Genomic DNA, 13,321 nt, shown 5'->3' with positions numbered 1-13,321 from the left:
GCGTCCGGAGCCTGTGCTCCGCAAATGGGAGAGGCCACGACAGTGAGAGGCCCGCATAACGCCCGAAGGCAAAAAAAAAAAAAAAAAAAAAAAGGACTAAACTTTAATGGAACTGAGATCCGGGACCCATGAGATTCCAAAAGGACCTCGAAACAACATACTGAATAGCCAAACCTCTTTTGTTTGTGGCTAAAGCACTCAAGTTCAGGGGCCAGCATTCAGAGTCTGTTTAAATTATTAATGTTTGTAAAGGAAAGAAAACCTCCTCTAACCTGCAGATTTCTGTCAATGCACCAGTTAGTTTCAAAATCATCATCATCTTCTCCAAAAGGGTTGATAAGTTGCTCAGCTACCTGCAATTGAGAACATAGAATAAGTCCACTGTGATGCTGTGAAGACTAAGAGTGAAGGTTGAAGAGGATTCCTGCTTCACTCTCTGCTTTCTTTGGTCACCTTTCATAATAGGAAGCCTAGAGCGGAGTGGGTTGTTCTGCAGATGCAGATATTTATGAGCCAGTGAGAATGGACTCAGACCGTGAGTCATGCACCTGCAGAGTCTGCTCTCCAAAGACTCTATCTATTCAGCTGGTGACAATGCAGGCCCCAACTAGGAGAAGCCATGGGCTGTTTAGGAGCCAAATGACTGATTCTCGGGTACAAATCAGCCAGCAAATATCAAAAAAGCATTGTGATAGGCACTGTGCTAGGCACTTTGAGGGGTACGTAGCCTGTGCTCTGAAAGAATTTACAAAGGGCCAGGTGATGAGATAAAATGTAAATGTGGGCAAGGTTAAACAGCAAAGAAAGACTTCACAATTAAAATAATACAAGGAGATTTCATAATTATTGGACATAACTGCTAAATGAATGAGTCACAGAGCTAGTAAGTCATAAAGCTGGAATTTTTCTTATTTAGTTTTACCTTAAAGGATTTATGGCTATCTAGTAAGTTACTTTGAAGTTAAGTAACTTCTTATCATATATCTTCTAACAGTTGGTAAGTATTAGATGATCTTACCATGTTCCTGAACTGAATAGCCTTCTTGATGAGAGATTTATATGCCAAATATGTCTCACCTGTTAGTCTCCATTTTCATTAATTCCCTTTGATTTTGTGTGTGTGTGTGTGGTTTTACATCGGGCATAGATGTAAAAAACTTACAAGTGTATAAAACAAAGGCACCATTGATTAGTTGAGTTCCTAGATTCTGAGACTATTTGGTAGAAAATCTACCTACGTATTTTTTAGGATTTAAGTCTAACCACTACATCAATATCACCTGGAGAGCTTTTAAAGAAAATTCATGCCTGGGTCCACACCCCACCACCCCCTGAGATTCTGATTTAATGGGTGTGAGGTTGAGCCCAGGCGTCATTATTGAGTAGAGCTCCCAGGAGTTTTTAATGTGTGGCCATTGTTGACAACCACTGACTTAGAGAAGGACATCCCCTTGTTCTAAGGGACAGCCTGTGGCAGGGCCCATGCCCCTGGATCAGTCACAGCAATATCCATTGTCAGAGTCCTTCATTGCAAGTTCCAAGGGGCTGTCCACCTTTCTTGTCTGGGGTTTTCCTTAAATTAAATGGGCCACTGGATGGGTCCTGAAAATATTTTTGTTACATCCAGAATTTCACTTTTATGGGATCCATGCTGCATATAGTATTAGAGTCTACATTTAACTACCAAAATGATATCCATGTTTCTGAATTGACTATGTCACAAAAGTATCCTTTACTCACTTGGAGGCTCCATTTCCAGCAAACAACTGAGTAATACACCGTTCATAAGATTAAGATGGGTTTTCACACTTTGAAAAGATTTATAAATATTAGAATTGTCAAGACAAAACTGCTGTTTAGAAACTGAGATCCAATCCACTGGGTGGGAAAACTCCCTTCTCTTAGGGTTACCTGTCTCTTAATAGGGCTAAGATTGTCTTTTCATATTTTGCCTTCAAAATATTTTATAAAGGAAAAGACTGCTAATATTTTAGAGAGCACTTCAGAAGGCAGGAACTGCTGGCTCTTCCTTCCAGGCTGGCCAAACATCTCATGTGGACACAAAGTGAAAAATAAAAAGCTCAGCACAACTCAGGGGAAAGGACAATAGAAGACCAGAGTGATTGAGTGTTTGGGCCAATTGTGGTGAGTTTGTGTTTATAAAAGTAGAGTCTACTTTTTTCTCTAATGGGAAGTAAGAGCTATTAGTCTCTATTACTCTTTCTCTGTCTTAAATGGGTAAAAATAATTGAGTCACTGTCATCTGGTTAAAACTGTTTTTGCCATTTGTAAAGGAAATGCCTTTACTCTTTGGAGGATAACTTGAAATGCCAACATATTTATTTTTCCTGGTTAAAATTCAAACCAATGAAAGTAAAGGCATCTGAAGAGAAAATGCTTCCACGACCTGGAAGACCTCGACGGTGCACTGTGACAGTTTGGAAGGTCAAACATTTGAAATTCTATTTTATTAAAATTATCTTCAAACTGTCTTTAGATTTCAGTTAACTTAATGAAGCCATTGTCTTTGATCTTTTTCTGTCACATACAAAAGAGATGGAAGAATCAGGCCTCTGACACTTTTACATACATCTGGGGTTGGGGGAAGATGGTAGTGGGAACAAATAAAATTCTACACTGATGATTGGACTAGTTGTTTTCACTGCTCTGACCTGTTTTTAATTTCCTGGCAAACCAAATATTGTCATTAATCCTGGGGTTTCTGGTTTTGATTCCGATGAATTCCTTTGAGTCTCAGTTCTGGTTTTGAAAATGGAATGCATTTAATGTTGTGGCACAGCTAGTGGGATTTCAGGGGATAGAAGCTAACTATCTACAGAGTTGAGCAGAATCAAGATAATAATATAATATTAATGCTTAAGTCTGAGATACAAGGCTTCTTATTTACTCTCTTTTACTCTGCTTAGTTGCTTGTTGTGGTATAAAATATCAATGCAGGTACACTTCTTACTTTAATTACATTATTATAATCCTAATGCGAGCACACAAAGACTTAAAACAATCAGTGGCCATAAAAGAGTAGCGTCTGCATAAATGAGCTGCTTCAGACCCCTACAGTACAGTACTCACCACATCCCTGCCACTTTAATGCCTGGTTGAAAAGTAATAACATCTCCGAGCTATTAAATGTTAAATCTACCTTTGACTCACTCATGAATGAGTGATTCAGTAAGGGATCAGTGTGCAGAGTTTGGAACATGACGGAGATTACAGAGCAGGTCTCAGGCACTGAGACTGTTGGCTACCTTGAGCCATCCTGCATAGAAGAAGAATTGTAGGAGAGTAAAGATCGGAATGTAAAGATCTAAGTCATGCCCTGAGTAGCCTTTGGTGGGATCCAAAAACTGGCGTCCAATCAGGCACGCAAAGAAGAAGGTGTAGACAGCTAGCGTGACAACCTGAAACAGAGAGAAACCCGAGTGAGAGCACAGCACTGGCTGCCTGAGAGAGACAGCATGCCAAAGTGGGCAAGTAGAAATAAAAATCACATGCCAAGGATTTGATACCTGGGTGTAAACCAGCGGAATCCCAACCCAGTCATAACCAAATAAGAGGCTGCACCAGGAGCGAAATCGGTTCATTTCCTAAGCCAGAAACAAATTAAACACGATTTACTAAGGTGATGGGTGTGGTAATAAATATTTACTGGGATTCAGAATATGGCCATGACTTTTAGGAATACACCTGTAAAATGATGAGAGAGACTTTGAAAGGCTAGAAATTGGTTCTGAAATCCACTCCAAAAGGAAAATTTTGAGAATGACAAGCTATCAACATAATTCAACAGTGTGCAAAAGGGATTGAGTATAGTTGGACATTTTAAAAAATATTAAGATAAATCAGGACTGTATAGAAATATCTCCTACTCTATTGAATTCATAATTTCCAACATATATATTGGCCCCAAGTGGTGGTAGGAAGGCAGTGGTTAGTATTTTAAATAAATCGTTTCTAAATTATGTGGAGAACAGATTATTTTTTGTTTCCTCGATTGCTTTTGAAAACATGCTTACTGTAGATCTTAGAAAAAAGAACTAAACACATCCTAAACCGTTCCCCCAACAAATGAAGACTTTAGAATGCTTCTATTGACAGAAAATCTATCCCTCTTTAAAGCAGGAAGGACTGGGATCCATTGATTTCTCTTTTCTCTATTGAACACAAATTATTTAAGACTGGGAGAAAGCGTATACGTTAAATTGGGAGCTATTTTTAAATCATTCACTCCTTTTAGCCTAATCGAGGCAGGAGACTGTCATGACACAAATCTCTCTAGCCCTTCTATAAATTCGTTTCTCAAATGAATTCAGGATTATTTCATTTAATGAAAACACGGTTTTGTTTCCTGGAGCATCTGGAAAGCTGGGTTAACCTTGGGATATTCCGATTTTGGGGAACTGACTGGGGGCGGTTATTTCTACTCCAGATTTGGTCTGGGATCCTGGAGCTAGGGATGGCAAATATGCCTTGAGGGCGCCAGATCCTTCCGAGCCCTGGCAGACATTGCCGATCAATCAAAGAACGTTTTCTTACAGAGCCTATTACAAAGCCTACTTCTGTTTAAAGCAGAGCCTCTAAGCAACCACCTGCAATCAATCTGAGTTAAACTGTGTACTATTCTCCTCCTGCATTTGAGGGTTCTGATACTAGCCTAGTCTTTCTGGTTCCTTTGGAACCAGGATTGAACAAATTGGACTCGTCCATGTCCAACCTGTTGCATCCAGGTCCCTGTTGGTCTCTGATTAGCATCTTTTACTGACAGTTTACTATGTACTTACAGTCATCAATGATTGCAGATCAACACTGTCTCTGATTCTACCTTCCTTCCGGGCTTTAGCTGCAAGATTTCCAAACCAGATGAATGGAACCCAGTATTTCAGATGAGGAGATTTGAGGTGTTCAAATAATTTTCTTTCATCTGCTGTCATAAAACCTTTACACAAAATAAAAATAGCTAGATTATACAGACTTGGTTTAGCGCTAATATATTATCCTATATATTTCAGTGTCTACTATGTGAGAAAATAATGGGGGATATTCAAGAAATATAAAATAAAGGTTCCTGTCTCAAGTAGTTTTTACTTGTATCAGAGATAAGGAATATGTACTCACGAGTGCGTGTGCACACATGCACACACACACACAAGTTATATATCGGTATAGGAGGCAATGCATGTGAGCAATCCCTAACAGAGGCGGCCAGTAGGAAGTAAGGTGACATTAAATGTGGACTAGGACATCTGGGGAAGGTCTCTTCTTTAGGTTTTGGTTTATTCATCTAAAACTGGGAACAAGAATACCTAGAATTGTTTGGATTAAAAGAATAAAACGTGATAATGTATACAAAGCACTTAGTACAGTGCCGAACATGTGAATCGCATAACATTTCATCCTGACCCCTCCTTTCAAACTCCTAATTAACCAGGACCTCTTCTTTGAAGCCTTCCTTGATTCCTTCCTTCTCCTTCCCCGGGGATTTCTCCCCTTCAGAGCTCCACCACGGTGCTTTCTCTTGCCTTGTATTATGATAATGTTAGACACAAATGTTTCCCCTGCTAAGATCCTTTGGAAGGGCAAAGAGCATATCATCTTCGTAGTCCCCACAGCATTTCGCATATACTTTTTACAAATTTTATTATTTATTTTATTTTTGGCTGCACTGGGTCTTTGTTGCTGTGTGCAGGCTTTCTCTAGTTGCAGTGATCAGGGGCTACTCTTCCTTGTGGTGCATGTGCTTCTCATTGCGGTGGCTTCTCTTGTTGTGGAGCACGGGCTCAGTAGTTGTGGCTCCCGGGCTCTAGAGCACAGGCTCAGTAGTTGTGTTGCATGGGCTTAGTTGCTCTGCGGCATGTGGGATCTTCCCAGACCAGGGCTTGAACCAGTGTCCCCTGCATCGGCAGGTGGATTCTTAACCACTGCACCACCAAGGAAGCCCTCGCATATACTTTAAAAGTGCTTCTTTGATTTTTGTGTGCCTCTGTTGTGTGTGTGTGTGTGTGTGTGTGTGTGTGTGTGTGTGTGTATAACACAGTTTGCTTGAGTTTGCAGTGACCTCTCTGAGCCTCAGTTTTCTCATGCATAAAAGAGATGATAATATCTACTTCACAGGGGTGTTGTAGAATTACCTGAGATGAGGAACATACGTCGAGGTTAACATAATGCTTCACACATACTTAGCACTCGGTAAGTGCCAATAGTATATTATGTGAACTTTTATTCACACCCCCACCACCTGCACACCAGAGAAAGAAGAGATTTGAACAATAGGAGAGGAGGAATAAGGTAGCAGGTTTATTTATTAACATTTATTGAATGTCTACTAGGTACCAGGGTTTGTTCATATAAAGATATGCTTTAAAAGCTTGCAATTTACACTTAACATATTATTTATTTTTTTTAGAGTTAAAATCATCGTTTAATTACCAATTATTCTGTGATTTTTTTTATTTTTTATTTTTTTTTTTGCCGCACCATGCGGCATTCAGAATCTTATTTCCCCAACCAGGGATCGAACCCGTGCCCCCTGCAGTGGAAGCGAAGAGTCCGAACCACTGGACCATCAGGGAATTCCCCAGACCCTTTTTTTTTTTTAATTGATTAAGTAACTCAAATGGTACAAAAATTCAAAAGGGCCAAAGTAATATTAATGGGGAAAGTAAGTCTCATTTTCCCAACAGGTTTCCCTCCCTGAAGGAAATCACTACAGCCAGGTTATTGTGTATCTTTCCAGAGAAATATCACAGATTTCATATAGGCCAAATTTTTAAAAACACAAATGACTTTATACTCCATACATATCTGCCATTTGCTTCTGTTTTTCAAGTTATATCTTGGAGATCTTTTTTTGTTAATATAGAGAGAGCAGCAGCATTCTTTTTATTTAAAAAATTTTATTTAAATAATTTTATTTATTTATTTTAATTTTTTGGCCGTGTTCGGCCTTTGTTGCTGTGCGTGGGCTTTCTCTAGTTGCAGCGAGCGGGGGCTACTCTTCATTGCGGTGCGCGGGCTTCTCATTGCGGTGGCTTCTCTTGCTGTGGAGCATGGGCTCTATGCATGCCAGCTTCAGTAGTTGTGGCACATGGGCTTCAGTAGTTGTGGCACATGGGCTTCAGTAGTTGTGGCTCGCAGGCTCTAGAGCACAGGCTCAGTAGCTGTGGCACATGGGCTTAGTTGCTCTGTGGCATGTGGGATCTTCCTGGACCAGGACTCGAACCCATGTTTCCTGCATTGGCAGGCAGATTCTTAACCACTGGCCCACCAGGCAAGTCCCATTCTTTCTAATGGCTGCATTCTAGTTAACTGTGTACAGTATTTTATATAAGTAGTTCTCTTTTGAATAGAGTTTTAAGTTGTTTTAATTTTCTTGCTACTAAAAATAATGCTGCAGTGACTATCCTTGTACTTACCACCTTGATTTTCTTTTTAAAGGCTTATATAGGGGCATGAGGAATCATTTTATTTATTTATTTATTTAATTTTTTGGCTTCATTGGGTCAGTTGCGGCACGTGGGATCTTTCATTGTGGCACACAGGCTCAGTAGTTGTGGCGTGAGGGCTTAGTTGCCCCACGGCATGTGAGATCTTAGTTCCCTGACCAAGGATCGGACCCGTATCCCCTGCATTGGAAGGCGGATTCTTAACCACTGGACCACCAGGGAAGTCCCCCCACCTTGACTTTTTACGTGGACTTTTAAATGTTCAGTATGATTTAGTATAAATGTTTTCTGAATTAAAGCTTGTTTCTAAAACTGATTTTTGTTAGATATGAATTTTGAGTTACTTTTGATTGAGAAATGCAATCATTTGCTTATGAAATTCTAACACATTCAGATGAAAATCAACTTTTGCCCTAATGTGGCACAGTTTGTATCCTAAACCATCTGTAATCGGTTTATGAATCTGGTTTTCCTGCTTAAAGTAATCCTCCCTCCTTACCATGCAGACTGAGTTTTATTTAAGAGGTGTTGCTATAACAGAAAAGAACTCAAAGGAGAAGTGAGATGTGCCATTTTGAAAGTCACTGACCCATAGAGCTTTGGAGTTACCTACATCCTTGATGTGATCCAGGCCAGTGCTTTGAGAATATGGTCCACAGGTCGTGGGTGTCTGAATCACTTGTGACACCTATTATATATGGAGAGGGCTAGGCTGTACCATCACCTGCTAAACCAGACTCAATAGGGCAGGAATTCTTTTTTTTTTTTTTTTTTCTTTGCGGTACGTGGGCCTCTCACTGCTGTGGCCTCTCCCGTTGCGGAGCACAGGCTCCGAACGCGCAGGCTCAGCGGCCATGGCTCACGGGCCCAGCCGCTCCGCGGCATGTGGGATCCCCCCGGACGGGGGCACGAACCCGTGTCCCCTGCATCGGCAGGCGGACTCCCAACCACTGCGCCACCAGGGAAGCCCTAGGGCAGGAATTCTTGACCCAGTGTTGCACCTTTGCCTTATCCTGAATGCCTTTTAGAAACTACCAGTGCCTTCACCTTATCCCGTGAGATTCTGATTCAATTGGTCTAGAGTGAGGTCCAGGTGTAAGCATCCTTTTAATCTTCCTGGGTAATTTAATGAAATTGGGTCCAGGCATTTACATGTTTACCAAGCTCTGCAGGAAATTCTGACTTACAGCAATGTTCAAAAATCACTGCCCCACTGAATGAAGATTCTGTTTATTCAGTATTTGAAATAAACAGAGTAGCAACTACAGAGCCAATATTTACCAACAAGAGGCTAGTTTTAGATAAAACTCAGGTTATTTATATTAGCTTTGAAGGGGTCTGCCCATGCCTGGGGAATTGGACTCTCTCTGGTGGTCAAAGAATGAGTCTGAGAATTCTTGTCTTGTTTCTCAGTGCATTTCAAAGTTGTTGCATGATCTAGATAATCTGTTTGTTTTTTTTTAAGACTTGCAGAGTATGATTAAATCTGATGATAAGAAGTTAATAGATGAACTTGACCTGTCTTGGCTCTGTGCTTGAAGACTTGCAACCCTTCACCTTTTCCCTGGAAGACTATTCTCAGACATTTCACATCAATTGTCTAACAGTTATAGTCTTGGGATTTATAGTGCAGTTTCCAAAAATGCCTGCATTTATATACTGGCTGCAATCACTGTCATTTGACCAAAGAATAACTTTACCTCTGGTTATTTTTTATTCAGGAATATGGATCAACTTATGCTGGCAAGTCCTTTTTTGGCTTCTTAGCAAAAAGCAAATATGCAGAGTGAGGGTTAATTTAATGCAAACCCTAAAGCGAGAGTTAGTTAACCTCCCCCCAGTCCCTGCCGTGTAGCACACCCACTGATTGGAAAGGGACATGTAGAGCTAGGAAAGCCGGTGGGGGTGGGGGGCGCGTTTAAATGTTCAGCCCAAATTTATTGCGTACTTTACTAGGTGCTGTGAAAGATGAACTAGACATTAATGTATCCTCCAAGAGTGTACAGGCAGAATAATTTTTGTTATTTCCTGCAGGGTTACACATCTTATCCAAAGTAACCCCATCTTTGGAAATTGAGTTGTTGGTCCACTGAAAGAAAAGTCTAGATTTTTAATCAAATCAATTCAAAGAGCATTTGTTATTACATGGAATGTTATCCTCATCAGCGCCTCAGGCCATTTTAACCAGAGACTGATGATATATTCAGAATGTGGTCATTATCCTTGTCTCTAAGGCTATGTTAACCACAGATATTGATTTGCTATAGTTTGGCTGCGCCATCAGTTGGCTGGTCCTCACACTACCCTGTCTCCTTCACATGTCTGTCTTCATGCCACGCTCCCTCAGACTCTATCCACACCCTGACATTGCTATTTTATTCAATATCTTGCCATTACATTTGCCTTGAATTTCTCTTGCTATCTTTTTTCCTTCTGGTTTTCTGGCTAGTTCAGCTCTGCTCAGCAATTTTCATATTGCATATCCCGAAGAACCCTTTCTGATATTTCAAATCAGAGTTAAAAAAAAAAATATATATATATATATACATATATACACACACACAAACACACACACACACACATATATGTTTGTATTTACTTGTGTCTTGAATTGTGGCTTGATGGAGTAGGATCTGCTACTTTAAGGCAAAATGTTATTGCCTTCAAACCAAAGGACCAATTAAGCCCGTTAATAAACAATATTCCGGTAATCGCAGGTTCAGTTGAAGCTGAGGCAGATGTCTTTTGCCTTTAAAGCAGAGTGCGTACATGAGGCTCTGTTAGGAGAAGAGCCAAAAGCTCTGCTTCTCAAAACTTTTAGGCAGGATGGGTTTATTGCCAATTCTTTCTGAAAGAGAAAGTTGTGCATTCAGCATCTGAGTCCTTCTCAGAGATGACTTTTTCAGGCACATTGCAACAAGCCTGGCTCATTTTCCTCTCTGTACTTTCCAAATGAATGGAATGAAGCCACCAGATTCAACTGCAGCCATTCTTTAAATTCAACGGTAGAAATTTAGAAATCCCTGTCAACCGGGAAAATCAAAGCGAGGCAAAATGGGATTGAGAGAGAGATGGAATCACAGTGTGAAGGCATTGTGGAGGGCAGTATTCAGATATATATATATTTAACCATGAACTACAGTAAGATATATCTGTGGTTCCCAAAACAATTATTGGCCCTCTGTGTGAGGTGCTCTCTGATATTTTCTGTTCTGTTCCATTCCATTCCATAAAAAATGCTGGCTCAAAGCCATTAAAATGATTTAAGAACCCAATAATAAGTTACAACCCACAGTTTGAAAAGCTTGAAATAGGATATGGTTGATTAAAATCAGTTTCTGGGTTAGCAATGCTGAACGGAGACAGAGAAACTCCTCTATTTTCCTAATGAGTCAAACACAAGTGAAACATCTCTAGTCAGCCGTATTCCTGTCTCTAAATTAGTATCCTATTTGGTAGTTCACTGCCTTCTACACATGGCTCACAGAAAATATCATTCACAAAATCAGTGCTCTTAGCTCCTGGCCTGTCCAGGTGGCCCAGAATTCCATTTGCTTTGGGTAAATCTGAGGCAATTTGCAGATAAAGTTGGAGCAGTTAATAGATGCGCTGTGGTGCAGTGGTTCCTAGACTTTGCTGCACATTAGGATGGTCTGGGGAGCTCAAAAACTCCTGATGCCCAGGTTGTACCATACACCTATTGAATCCTAATGTCTGGGGGTGTGAGCCACCATCAGTATTTTTAAAAGATCCCTAGCGACTCCATCTTGTAACAAAGTTTGGGAACAACTACACCTAGTACAGCAAGCTGGCCATTTTAGCATCCTTGTTCTGGCTCAAACATAGTGCTTCTGGGGAGCTTGTTTAGAAGTGGATTTCTGGGTCCCAAGCCCCAGAGATTCAGATTTCATAGGCTGTCTGGGAACCTGCAATTTAAATAAACACCCTTGATAATTCAATGAATGTGGTGGTCTACGATCATCCTTTGAGAAGCATTGATTGGCAAGCCATGATTTAACTCCTAAAACAGAGCTGTGGTGAACCTTCAAACATTGGGCTGAGACTGCCCATCCATGGCACTAATGCAAGGAGGTGTGTACTTTCTCTCCCATGAAGAGCCAGTGCACATAGGTGAGTCAAGTTGCACTCACAAGACGACCTTCAGTCTGTTCTGGGCTCATCACGTGAGACTATAGGGGTAACTGACTCAGCCTGTAAAAGTTCATCCAACAGAGGAACAACTGGCACAGCCATGAATACCACCATCCCCTGATCATCTCTCCTGTAACACAGAGCAGTGGGAGATTTCAGAGACCAGGGAACCCCAGTAGCACAGAATGCATCAGGAAAAACGTGAACAGCAGATCACAGGGCAGAAAGTCAATATTATACAAAATCCATTTGATTTCACTCAGCGAGAGAAGATTACAGATTACAGATCTAAGTGTGGGGCTAGCCTTCCAGACAGTGCATCTAAAGTTAGAACTTTTATCTCAACAGTCACTTGACAATTGGGAGCTCGTTCGGTTGTATTTACGCCTGTTAACTGTATGTCACTAAGAATCCTGATGGGGTCTCCACAGGCTCTCTCTAGTCAGGGCAGAAGCTCAGGGAACTTCATGTTAAGATTCCAGGCCTTTAAGAAAACAAAACAGTGTCCTTTCCTTAAAATTTACTGTCTTTTAACCACTCTTACAGGCTACCAAGCACAGAAGGAAACTATTTTAGAGAAATAGAAATGCAATGGAGTGATGTGAAGTTCAGCTGTAAATATATTTATGCTTGTCTCTGAAAATGATTCATAGAAGAAAACATTTGTAGTAATCTTTACTGATCCTCGAGGACAGGGACCTCGCTTTCAGCTGTGCTCCAGTGCTCAGCACAATGCCTAGCGTACCGTATACACTCAGTAAATCTTTGTTAAATGAGCAAAAGCATGACAGATTTAGTAACAGATTTAGTAACGTTTCTTTTAGAGGAATGCATATAATTTCCCGTTTCCTTTTTTTGTGCTTCTGGTGAAGAATTTTGAAGGGAAGTGTTTTCTCTCCTGATCACTGTGAAACCCCAGATAAAATGTTTTGATTCAGTCTCATACCATAACGTAAGCACCCAATTAAGGCCATCACTTAAATTGGCAAAGATCTGGAATTGTGCACGTGACTTGACTTAGAATGAGTGACATCTTCCAAGGCAGGTGATTGAAACGACTGGCATTTTCCAGGGCAGGCTTGTAGCCAAGAGGGAAAATAACAGAGACTCCTGGGTTACAGCTCCTCTGCGAAGTAACTGTTTGATAACAGACCAGTTCAGGGAATTTCCAGCAGAATACACATTATTTTGCATTCAGCTGTTACATTTCTATTTTCATGGGAGCATAAATAAAGAAATTTTAATTTTTAATTTGAGAAATGTAACCTGTAACATTAAAGCATATGTATTTCCCAGAATAATGTAACTTGAGTGTCCAGCTTAACAGCAAGGAATGTCAGGGACCGGCGGGTAAGTGACCTAGCTCACCAGCTGTAGTCAAGCAATGGCCAGATGCTTCAGAAGGAGGTGCTGACCTTCATTCTCTCTGTCCTCTCACTGTTTTTGTCCTGCTAGTCCTGAATCTTTGTGACAGGGACCCTCCCTGAAGCAATACAAAGAGTTTGGAGGGCAACTCCCATTGCCTTAAAGCCCCCTGTTTCTCAGAGTGTGATCCAAGGGCCCCCTTCCTCAAAGTCTCCAGGGGCTTGTTAAACACACTCATTCCTGGACCCCAGCCTAGACCTACTGAATCAGAATCTCTGGGGGTGGTGTCTTCAGATCTGTGTTTTTAGCAGTATTGATTTTTTTTTTTTTTTTTTTTTTTTTTT

The 13,321-nt window shown here is 40.7% G+C and overlaps 1 protein-coding gene across 2 annotated transcripts in view; it reads right to left on the bottom strand.

Moving 5' to 3' along the window:
- The window catches only part of BEST3 (bestrophin 3), a 52,200-nt gene that overhangs the window by 28,126 nt on the left and 10,753 nt on the right, over positions 1-13,321 (bottom strand). For both annotated transcript variants that reach the window (XM_007463549.1, XM_007463548.1), the window contains 4 exons: positions 4,800-4,954; positions 3,528-3,605; positions 3,267-3,419; positions 273-353 (listed from right to left, as the gene is read on the bottom strand). In XM_007463549.1, the coding sequence (XP_007463611.1) occupies positions 273-353; positions 3,267-3,419; positions 3,528-3,605; positions 4,800-4,954 (467 nt within the window). The remainder of the gene's footprint in view (positions 1-272; positions 354-3,266; positions 3,420-3,527; positions 3,606-4,799; positions 4,955-13,321) is intronic.

This window comes from Lipotes vexillifer, unplaced genomic scaffold (genome assembly GCF_000442215.2).
Source record: "Lipotes vexillifer unplaced genomic scaffold, Lipotes_vexillifer_v1.1 scaffold602, whole genome shotgun sequence".
Classification (NCBI taxonomy): domain Eukaryota; kingdom Metazoa; phylum Chordata; class Mammalia; order Artiodactyla; family Lipotidae; genus Lipotes; species Lipotes vexillifer.
Note: the sequence above shows the minus strand (reverse complement) of the source record. Positions and strands in the feature narration are given on the sequence as shown.